Genomic DNA, 12,791 nt, shown 5'->3' with positions numbered 1-12,791 from the left:
CGTCTAAATGAAATACGGTTCTTGACGGTTTACTGGAAGCCAGCGGTAAACAAATGTTGAAAATAGCCGATATTATACTGAATTATTTGTTAGATTAGGTAAGGTTAGGTTTTCATTCTTGAATTTATAAATTTTGCCAAAATTGCTGAAAATTTAATCTAATAACCGTATGGTATACGGTCATCTCTTTCCAATATAAATCTCATGGCGAACTGTGTTATGGTGAAATGTTTTACGTACAATTTACATGTAGCCAACCACACGTGGTCCGTGTGGATTGTATACTGTCTGGGTATGAAGAGAAATGTAGCGGGGTAAATTGGAAACACGCATGGGGTTAAAAGAGCATCGAAAACGTCTGGTGGTTAGTCCACTGAGCTGCCATTTATAGGATGTCGAGATTCATCGGCCGCCTGTCTAATAAGCGGGTCTGGCAGTAAATAGTTTTGTTTTAATGTCAATCGATAATCAATTTGTAGTTTAAAAACTGAGTAAAAAGTTTTGATACAAAACTCAGTGGACCTATTTCCTCACTTAATTTGTTCGAAAATATGTTTTTTTTTATATATACCTAATTAGTTAGAACGTCACATGCCATTTTTTTTCATAAATGCTGTTTAATGATAATGTGTGCTAAAAATATATCAACTAATGTAAAAAAAATAATAACCTAATTTTTAGCCAATAGAAATAGGTCCACTGTGCTAACTTTGTGCTCGGCTTACTTGGAATTGGCTATAGTTACATAAATTCTTTGACATTGCAACTATTGAGACACTAATATTAATTTGTTAGGTTACTTAGCCAAGAAAAATTTAATGCTGTTTGACATTACAAGAAAAAATATGTTGCACTGTGAGATATAAGTATTTCTTTTTTTATATGCTGTGAGTTACATTTTTTATAGAATAACAAAGCATAGTTTCCCCAGCAAATATTTTTATCACATATGCTAGAATTATAATTATATAGCACAAATTATACAGTAATTAACTTGCTTTTTCTAATGACGGCATTTATTTGATTATAATATGTAGTACTTATGTACATTCAAATCGGCGATGCCTTACCTACAGTTGTTTTCTATCTTTTCTAGAAGACAATCAAAGCTTAAATCAATCGATTAAACTGTAAAAAACCTTGACCGATTTCATTTATGTTTTTATAATAATACTCAATGACGGTTAACCGATTAGGTAACATATTTTCTAGAATACCTCTAAACTTGACAGTACCTCGGACATATTTTTACTTAGAGCTACCACTACTAACACCTTTCTTTTAGCCAACTCATAAGTTAACATAACTATAGCTATACCTTTACAATTATTGATGACTGTAGAAGGGTTGAATTTAAGAAGCTTTTCCTGCAGCCTGACTTATTTTCACTTGATGAACTTTTGAGGGTTTTAGTTAAAATTATTAATATATTCAAATTATTTGTAAAAAAATCACTAGTTCTACAATTATGATCAATACATATTTTTAAATGTCAACATAATAAATGCAGGTATGTAGGTTAAATAAAATAAGATTTAAATAGCTATATTTATTGATAAGCACCTACTTTTGTATGTTTAAGAAATACCGGTATTAATACCGGTAATCAATAAGAAATACCGAAAAACCGGTATTGATATTTTCATTCGGTATTGCAATCCCTACCTACTATATGCTAATTAAAAACTTTGTCAAGGACTTCGTAATTGTATTGGTGATATAGTTTTAAAACACTTGTGTTTTAGTTACCAATATTTGTCTTAATATTATATTGAAATGAATGCTTTCGTATTTTAGGTGAAGAAGATGAAGAAGGGGAGCCTAAGAAGCCATCCTGTATGGACTACTTTTTACATATTCTCACAGTCTTCTGGAAAATAATTTTCGCATTTGTCCCACCGACAGGTAAGATTTATTTTGTAATTGTTTGTTAAAAAATAAATAACACTAATGCCTTCACCCTGGCACACTCCATTATCAAAGTATATGAAATAATACAAGATCAAGTAATTTTTCGTTGTTCACGTTTTGCGCCTCTATGCTGAAACTCGGGACATTGAAGTCACTCGAAAAAGCCCAGGGGTCTTATGTTAGAACTTGCGAGTTGTAGTCGCCCGGTCGACATGACGTCATATGACATCATTGTGACGTACTACCGGAGTGATAATAGCATTCGAGAAAATAACGCTAGTCAAATGCTGGCGTTATTCATTGTCCCCATACACAAATAGGTGTTTCAGCATAATAATATCTATGGTGAGCAGTGTGTGTTGGGCGGCTTGCCTCGAACGTGTATTGGCTTACGTCACAATTACGTCATGTCGTCGGGTGACTTTATATCACCAGTTATAACATAGGCCTGCAGAGCGCAAATACGCTAATGGCAATCTGCCTACGACCTAATCTAATAAAATTATACATACATAATTTGAAAACACCTTAAATATATACCCACTAGAAAAATCTTTTTTAAAAAATATGACGCTATATGGGACTTGAGTCCGTAGCCACTGGATTTGTGCCAATATGATTTACCAATTAAACTACCGGCATACCATATACGGGCATACCGATGAAATTGACTAGTAGTTTTTACATGAAATGTTTATCAAATTGCGTTATGTTTGGCTATCGGTTTGTGTTTTTAAATCAATGGACATATCAATTGATTGGACGGTATTATGGAACAAGGAACCAACCCTCAACATGTTAAAATATGAGTTAGTGCTATAATGCGGTTATCATAAGAGTCAATTTGTTGAAGACGCCAAAACGCATACGAACACCTACAAATTGGTCATTCCTATACCGGCTCGCCAGTCGTCGCATCCAAATATAATATACGTTTTGAGAGGTTACGCGCGACTGTCGCTAGGTAGATGTGCGCGGACTTCGTAAGCAACATTGTAGCGACTAGGGATTCCAATCCCGGGATCCCGAATCCCGGGATTGATAAACATAATCCCGGGATTTCGGGATTGATTTTTTTTATCCATTTTTATGGAAAATAAAATAAAAGCGAAAATATAACAGAAAAAATACTTTTAATAAAAAATAACTACATTAGAAATAAACTGAGTTTGAATGAAGTTTGATTTATACCCATGTGTAGGTTGCCGATTCATTTTATTTTTTCACATATATTATTAAAAATTGAAAGATTGAAAAAAAAAAACAATGCTTCGCACTATTAACAAAGTTATTCCACCATGATATCATACGTTTTACGGCAGTTTCAGATTTGGATGACTAATTAGATTTATGAAGCGGAAAGGCCATAAGTACGCCATGATTATTTGCTATACTATTTTAAATCTCGCTAATCCATTCATTAAGTCTTTACTATCAGAAACAGCAATCTCTTAAATTCACATTATTATTTATATTACAATATTATTTACTCCGTTAAACTTGTGTATTTCCAAGATTGAACGTATACAATATTAACAATATATGTCTTAAATAGTATAAATTATACTAGATTTATTTTTGACCGATTTTATCAATGTTATTTGTAAATATAAAAATTTTATATAAACAATGGAAAAAATGCCAATCCCGGGACCAGTCCCGGGATCCCGGGATTGTCAAATTGTAATCCCGAAATCCCGGGATCAGAATTTTGGCTCGGGATTGGATTCCCTAGTAGCGACGTTCCTAGAAGGTTGATTTATGGCTGTGCGGCAGACGAGGCGAGTTTAGATGTGAGAGCCGTGTTATTGTTTGATTCTACGACCAATAGTGATGTATACAATAATAATGTCACACTTCTTTGTAATAACACAATCAAAAAATTTATTTCTACCATAATAATACACAATACCAATTTCGTGTATCGAAAACCTTACTCAGTTATAATATTTTCTTATCTTTGACAAACAATGCTTAGACTTAAACCAATCTAACATTATTATTAGAATATTTTGTCGGTTTACTATATAAACAGTTTTCTTAACTGATGTGCGCTGCTCACGTCTTTAAATTATAAGATGCTAAGTTTAAACGTCTTGTGGATAAAGTTTTATGAAGTTATACGATGGCAGATGGTTGACAACAGGGATGGATCAAGTACTAAAAAGTATTCCGGAAATAATATAAGAAATTGCATAAATTAGAATAACTAAATTTTCTTGGTTAATGACGATGGGTGGTTTGGGTCTATTACAAGCTTTGTAACGGATTGAATTGACAATGACCCTTCATCACTTTGTCATCATTTTACTCCCTACTTCAATTATTGTTTGTCAATTTATGGCTACGGCCGTATGTTGTTGCTTAACCACTGGGGAATGCCAAAAGAAATGGCGTATTTCAAAAAAACACTACCTTATTCTTAGGTCAATAATTATTATAAAGAAATCATTATTCATAGGATGTTTATCACACTTGAATGGGCAAAGACATAGATTATAATGAGTATCTTTAGAATTATTTTCAAATGTGTTAATCTTGCCCATTTTTGAATAATAAAATGCCTAATTCTTGTCAAATTTGGGATCACAGAGATTATCAATTTATTTTTTTATCGTAAGTATTCCACTATAATAATGTCGATATAAATTATACTTATGGTTTTATAAATGCGTTTAAAAATTAATAAATGTAAAAAATCTTAACACCACTGCACATTTATGTACTGAAATATGACTATATTCTAAAACATTATAGCGAGAGGTTTAAAAGAATACTATTTTATGTAATAAAAATACTTTATGCAGTCATCAAATGTTTAAAATAAATATAAAGGATAATAAGGCTTCAAAATTATATAAATAGATCATCTACAACGTTTAAGAAATGTTCAAGCTAATGCTTTGAAAATAGAAAAAAAGCTCAATTTTGACCCACGCTGAGCACGTCCGCCCTTAATATTCTTCAGAAGAGTGAAAATTATCGAGAATCTATTTTAATGTTTAACCCAATTTTAAATTGATCATAACCCATCCATAGCAACAGGGTCTATTTATTACTTTCGTAGTGATTACAATACAAAGTGCAAGTTCAATACGTTCACAAAATTAAGTACTTAATAATTTAACGATATTAAAGCGGGAAAATAACACATACCTAAACAAAATTATATAATACCTAAAAAGGAAAAAGAAATACCTACATATATCAAGTTATATAAATAAGCTGTATGTTTAGATTTTATTAAACAATGTCCACCTCTTGCACATATTCAAGTGGAATATATCAATACCCGAAGCAATTTGGCTAAACAAATTGATTGCATCCCCCCACCACCCAATTGGCATTACCAATGGCAGGTTAGTTCTTCTACCTTGAGAAAACCAACAACTAATAATATATAAAGCGCCGGCTAGACGCTCATGCTTTACCACAAGCTTACCTGCGTAAACCGGTTTGTATCGGGAAGCCCGTGTGTATGGTCGGGAAAACTGAAGCTCGCGCAAATCGAAAAGCTCTGTAAAAGTGATGCTGCGCAGGCAAGTCGCTGACGTCTATCCGGCGCATAACATTTATTGATTTTTAGCATAGTCCCAAGTGCTGAGATACTTTTTGTCTATATACTATGAGATACCAGCTTATTTTATGATTCGTCTACCTGAGGCAATATTATACACCAAAACGTATGATTTTAGCCTGAATTATACTCCTTACTTCCTAATTTGGTATTTTAAGGACACCGCATGCTCGGCCAAATTGTGTATGCATCTTATTATGATACTTATATGCAATTTGACTTCTGATGTATGTTAAGTATGCACTTTTTTATCATCATTCTTTTTTTATATAATATGCATGCCTTTTCGTGTATACTATCGTGTCAGGTAGGTGAATCACAAAAGAAGCTGCGTCTTTAATATTATGTATATGAAAAGTGTTTCAGCGCCCTGTCTAACGTCTATAACCCATACTATATTGACACTATTCAAGTTGACCTAATGAATTATAGAATTACTGCTCCATAAATAATTATTAATGTATTTCTATATAACAAATGAACATCATAAACAAATGGGTGGTGGTTTACAATAATTATGGATCAAGTCCATTTTTTTGTTTCGGTGGCTAGATAAAATAGATTTCTATATTGTGTGTTAATATCACAATCGTAGTTCTACAATTTTCCACATAAATTGGCAATACTAGTATTGATAAGACATCAAATTGAATGTGAATCATGTCCATTTTGACAGTTCCTTCAGCTGTACAAAGAGGTTTTTGCTAATATTAATAAAGCCTGAATATACTTTATGTTTCGACTATTTATTTAAATTGATCCATGTCCTATCAAAATATGATAAGTGTATACAGTGAAAACATTCCTGAATTTTACAAAAGGAGTTTTAAAAACTTTAGGTCCAAAATATATCTCAGGATCCATTTTGATGGACTTGATCCATAATTATTATTGTGAACCACACAAATATATATTTGGTTTTGTAATTAGTTGTAATAATTGAACTATTAAAAATCTTCAAAAATATTCGAGCATTTGATTATTCCGCAGCCTCTGCCGACTTGAATGCCCTTCATGTTAGCCACTTTTGCCCGATAGTAAAATGCAGCTCTGACACTTTTCCGGTATTTCGAAGAATTATTCCCGGAAACTTTCAATCTGCCATACACGTCATAAAATATATCCCTGCTCGAAAACAGCCTCCGGGATTAAGCTTCTAATGCCATTATGATATACGGCACATGTAATTAATCCAATGACAGTAATATTAACACTGAATAATCCAGTTGTGGTCTAATTGTACCTAGACAGCTCAAATTTAATAATGGAGTGGGGGGTATTCCAAATTTCGTAGACATCTATAATTCATTGCCATCATTAAGCATTGCGTATCATAATATCTACCTATTATATGTTGATCGGTGAATTATTGAAATGGGAACCAACTGCGATCTAAATATAATCTCAATTAATTAAATAGGTACTTAAATGATAATAGAATCTTTTAATCAAATTATTCACAGGCCATTTCTCTTTATTAAGATCAACCAACAGGACCAATCACAAGAGTATACAATAGTAGTGAACAGAAGATGCAAAATAAATGAATAAATGATTCAATTCAATTCAATTTATTTATTTTTAACAAATTGTGAACATTACAAATTATAAGTTTAAGACGTTCACAACATGACATTTATAACGTGACATAACATGACAATTATAATTATAAAATAACAATAAGGACTTAACCCACATAAATAAAATTTTACATGAGGCACGAAAAAAGTTTTTGTTATGATTTTCGGTCAAAGTGAGAATATAAAATATGAGGTGGTTACATGTAAATTGTACGTAAAACATTTCACCGTGGCACAGTTCGCCGTGAGCTTTCTTATCGGAAAGAGATGTCCGTATACTATACGGTCTCTAATTGTATTAGATTCAATATGACCTAACAATCTAACCTAACCTAATAAATAATCCAGTATATCGGCTATTTTCAAAAAATTTTTGGTGCTGACTTCATGTTTAGTGTAAACCGACAAGAACCGTATTTTATTATACTTGAATTTTATGTCAGTACTATACGACCCAAAGAGGTTGGACAGTCTTTAATATACGCCATATATTTCCGATTCAACATTTCACGGTGAAGTGTGATACGGCGAACTGCATACGTACAACCGGACACGACATGTAATTAACAACTTTGTTTTTCATTTTCCCGATCTGATATTAATTAATGAAGTTATTACAGAAACCTTCATAAAAATTATGGTTAAGTCTTTTTTCCTTCGATATTAAGAATAATAAGTTAAAAATAGAAAATAATTCAGCATTTTCAGGCTACATCATTTAGACACAATGTGTATTAAATTTAGTCGTGTACGATGTTATTCCCTATTAAAACCAATTATGAAAACACTGAGGGTTAAATCCTTTTGCCTATCTATAGTCGATATATTATAAAATATGGCGACAGTAAAAAATAAATATGAAGAAGATTTTATTGGTAGCGTAAGCAACACACACGCAGGTGTTTCGAATATAGTCCGTGAATGCAGAACTTTGAAGTGGTTATATTTTTCATAGATGAGTAAATTAAAAATTTATAACACGCTTACTAATTTTATTATAAGGCATGCGCTGCATCTAAAGCATGTATGTAATGCCAATGCTTTTCGTGTCCGGAAACTTTTACGTATGCAGTTCGCTGTTTCACACTTCACCGTGAAATGTTGTATTGGACATATATGGCCCTATATTAAAGACCGTCCAACCTCTTTGGGTCGTATAGTACTGACATAAAAATCATGTCTAAATTAAACACGGTTCTTGTCGGTTTACACTTTATAGGAAGCAGCAACAAACAAATTTTGAAAATAGCCGACATACTGGATTATTTTTTAGGTTAGGGTAGGTGAGGTTATATTAGGTGTTCATTCTTGAATTCACGAATTTTGCCAAAATCAGCTATGAAAAATGAATCTAATAAAATTGGAGACCGTATAGTATACAGTCATCTCTTTCCGATAAGAAAGCTCACGGCGAACTGTGCCACGGTGAAATATTTTACATACAATTTACATGTAACCAATGCTTTTATAGTTACAATTTCAACTATATAATAATATATCATTATGTATAACGTCATAAAATATTACAAATTGGGACCTATGTATAGGCCAAACTCTGTGCTATTCCCAAATTTTAACGCGAAATCTCAGGTGCAAATTACGCTAAATCGTTTGTGACTGTAAAGCCTAACGGGCAGAACATTAACACTGTGCTTTATGTAACGCAGAAAAACAACATAACACGCGTCACGGAATAGCACTGTCCCCAAAGTGTCTCATTAGATGGGCCTTCGTATAAAATGCGAGCGCTAAGCGACTGGCCCATTCTGTCCGCGCTAATTTCAGCCAATATAAAAGCGAACCTTAACACCTAATTAAGAATCTCAAACTTTCTATTTATTTTTTTTAGCAATGATTAGTAATATGATGATGCTAACTATTACTGTATATATAAGGGTGTGGTTCCTACTAATGAATACACACCAATTCAATGAAACTTCAAAAACTCACTGACGACATAAAATTGAGCGATGAGTTTAAATTACGTACTTTAAAAATTTCTTTTTTTTAACAATCTATATTTATTAATATGCGATTATTATTTTGGACAAAGTGCAGTCATGACAACAATATTATGCGCGAAGGTTTTAGACTCTGCGATTGGAGCCTAACATATCTCATACAATTCGATAGCCTGACTGAGGTTACGTGACTTAAAGTCCATACGAAAAAATATCACAATTTTTTCACACATAATCCGACAATTATTTACGTCAAGACAGGTGGCGCGCTGTGGTATATATTTTTAAACCTTCGCAGATTGTTTTGTAATCTGTGTAATACATTCTTACATATACGACATCTGTCGTTGGAAAATTAAATTAATTTTATAGAATATGAAATAATCAAGTGATCGTATAAATATATCAATATGCAATTAAAAAATATTTTTCATAAGAAGGTAGGCTTTAAATAATCACCTAGTATGGAGTCTTCGCCACTGTCATGCAGTCAAGTGTGCATTAATTGAATTAACATGACTTTAAGTTAAAAATATGTGAGATAGGAGCACATAGAGGCAAAATAAAAAAAAAATGGTAAATAACAGAAGCTATTAATTCTTCACGTTGGTAGAATGACGCCGCAAATTTTCTAAACGTATGTAGAAAATCTGGTGGCATAGTCCTTGCCATTAGGGCAGGGCTTACCCGTAACCAAATCCAAACTGTCAAAAAGCAACCCTCGTAATCAAGCCCTGTTTAGTTGTTTTTTCGTCTTTTAAATACAGTTCTAATGTAAGAATTTTATAGATTGTATCATATTGGAAGATTATGGATTCTCAAAAATCACTACCATACTAAAGAATTACTGAATAGTTTGAGAACCATTAATTATTTCTCTGTCAGCTCTCATATGTTTTCGCAAGAATGGCCCATTCACAAGTAGCACGAACATGTACTCCAGACGATGCTGCTTTCGACTAACTAGAATGTTTTCCAAAGCACGTAGGCTTGTATGAAATGAGGTAAATATACAAATAATATATTATTTATATTATGAACTTACATCCAGATGCTATAATATGTAAGTAAGGTTATGTATATCTACAGAGGTCATTTTGAAAAGATGCAGAATTAATATAAAAAAACAATTTATTATAATTCATTATTTATTTATATCATCATGACCAGCAGCTTAGTAAACCCACTGCTGAGTAAATGTTTCCCCAACTAGATCCACTATTCTCGGTTATCTTTTGTAAGAAAGTCATATTTTGTAGGAAAAGATAAATTCTACGCTGACAAGTAATTTTTAAATAAAGTCCTATAGAGTCACGAACAACAGGATAATATTTAATTATTTGGTAGAAGGATTATCGCCTGATATTTTAAATTATGGATCCAAATCCATGCTTCACACAAGATACATTTAAAATTTACAAATAGTACAATGAGGCATGAGAATGTAATGATAAGGTAGCAAAGTTATGAGATTTGACAGAGGTCTGCTGATGAAATGTCAATGGGTCGAACATGTCGCTCTGCGTGTAGAGCAGTCTTGCGAAGAACTAGAGACCGAGTGGAGTGGATACAAAAATAATTACAAGATAAAAAGAACGTTTTATATACAACGTTTTTAAACTTGACTAGATTAAACGACCAAAAAAATTTGTACTTGATAGAAATAATACTGAAATGTCATTTTGACATGTCATATTGATTTCCATAGTAACGCACGCATATATTAATAATTTAGTTGCTAGGACCCCAGACCCCTAGCAACCAATAATAGTGGATTGGATTACGGATTTCTTCCGAAATAACTTTTCATACAAAACAGAATTAACTGAAAATGAATTCAATTCTACTTAAAGATGGCTAAAAGTATCAAAAAATACATTGGCATCGTGTTCTGATATATTCTAAAAGTTTCAAATTTCTAGCTAGTCGGGAAGTTAGTTAAAAATCAATTGCAAGATTTGTACCCGATAAACAACCACCGGACAAATAAGAATACGACCTATTAAAATCGTTGTAATAAAACCGTCCAAATCAACCCGCGCCGCAATACACCCGATCTTAATCGGGCGTATCATGAGGCTCCACATTTGAAAGTGAAAAGTCACCAATTGTGTATGTCTAAGAATGTATCAGGAGCAGTTACCAAAGACTAAGATAGTCACGTAGTCAAGTGGACTTTAATTTGTTTTTCACTCCATCACCCGCAACGTCTCCACACTCACACGCTGGCGTATACTATGGCGTAACGAACATTAGGCGCTCTTCAAATGTATACTGAAAGTGTCCCAGGAGCCACTTGACCTTGATTGACGTGCACTAGAGTGCATGATTCCTACTTCGATATAATCCATTACGGTCAATGAGAAAAGAACTTATCGCTCGCCGTAAAATGCCGCAAACTTTTTAAAGGCTGAGAAATTTTCCCTCGTAGATACCAAGTCGCAATGACCGACCGGTCCATTTGAGGGTCGGACTGACTTGAGAAGTTCTTCCCTTTCAACAGATAGGTATCTGTTGCATATGGGAAAACTCCCAGAGGATGTGATCTACATCATGTAATTCGCCACATAAGCAAGTCGGAGATTCTATTAGGTCAAGCTGAAAGAGCTTGGAGGCAAAACCACCGTGTCCGGTGGACTTTGACTGGAATTTACACGACTTTAAGCCTTCGCGCTCATTAACCAATCAGTCACTGCAACTCGATGCAACGGCCGGTCGATAAGCTAACCACCAAGCATGTTCGATGCACAGTGATCCTGTCTTACCCCGCGCGTACTTTACCTCGTTTTATTACTTCTGCAGCGGTACTAACGCTTTATCCCGCTGTATCTCTCCCCATACCTATATATAGTACATAATTTACATAGGTTACGTGTGGTTTTGATAGTCGAATGCATCGAATTGCACTGGGTGACCGGTCATAATTGATAAGTAAAAAGTCACCAAGCAATATAAGAGAACAAGAAAAAAAATCGGTGTGTGTACTTATGTACGCGCGTTAGAAGTTATACTTATTTGGCGTAACAAAATAAAAACAAAACTTGTGTTAACCATTCTTCGACTAGCTCTTAATTATTATCGTGTTAAGGGCCGCTTATTGGAGCGCCGTTGGTTTATTTTAACTTATATTACTAAAGTATATAATTATTTCTCGTTGTTTTTTTTTAAGTAACAACTGTCACTCTGGCGTTTAATCATTTGTTTGCGTAAGGAATTGCAAATGGCCGACAACGGAACAATTCTACTATCAAACTTGCGTCTGTATACAGCTGACTGATTCGAAGCTAACTTTATACTGTCGCGCACTTTCGTAACGGTGTGCGCGCGCAGCTCTCAATTTCACTCTCTACCAAACGCCCCAAAAGAAGTATAACTTCAAAAAATATAAATCAAAATGTAATATAAAATTTCCGAAGGATTTACCTAAGTAAAAAATCTTTACCTTTCTAATGATGCCACACCTTTTAACCAGTAGATCTTCCCTGGTGAATGTATGAAAATGACCAGGTGATTGATTACTTTGATTAATTTCACCACTCTCATTATTCAATGAAATTTTGTTTTTCATTTGAGTCCCAGCAACCGTAAATAAATTAGTGCATTGCAGGAAATTACCAAGTAATAAACTGTCGCCACATTACTCAGTTTATATGCTCGGGGGGGTTGTTTTTAGCCCCTTCTTGACATACTCCTCCGGTGCGACATTACCCCAGATAGCCAATGACAGGTTAAGAGGTTAATGGGGTGCTAATTTCTGGTCCA

At 33.5% G+C, this 12,791-nt stretch overlaps 1 protein-coding gene across 2 annotated transcripts in view; it reads left to right on the top strand.

Annotated features, from left to right (window-relative positions):
* Positions 1–12,791, top strand: part of Calx (sodium/calcium exchanger 3) — a 492,034-nt gene that overhangs the window by 467,768 nt on the left and 11,475 nt on the right. For both annotated transcript variants that reach the window (XM_085948135.1, XM_085948134.1), the window contains exon 6: positions 1,798–1,905. In XM_085948135.1, the coding sequence (XP_085804261.1) occupies positions 1,798–1,905 (108 nt within the window). The remainder of the gene's footprint in view (positions 1–1,797; positions 1,906–12,791) is intronic.

The sequence above is a fragment of the Rhyacophila brunnea genome, unplaced genomic scaffold (assembly GCF_057557595.1).
Source record: "Rhyacophila brunnea isolate RB1 unplaced genomic scaffold, BYU_Rbru_1.0 scaffold_20, whole genome shotgun sequence".
Classification (NCBI taxonomy): Eukaryota; Metazoa; Arthropoda; class Insecta; order Trichoptera; family Rhyacophilidae; genus Rhyacophila; species Rhyacophila brunnea.
Note: the sequence above shows the minus strand (reverse complement) of the source record. Positions and strands in the feature narration are given on the sequence as shown.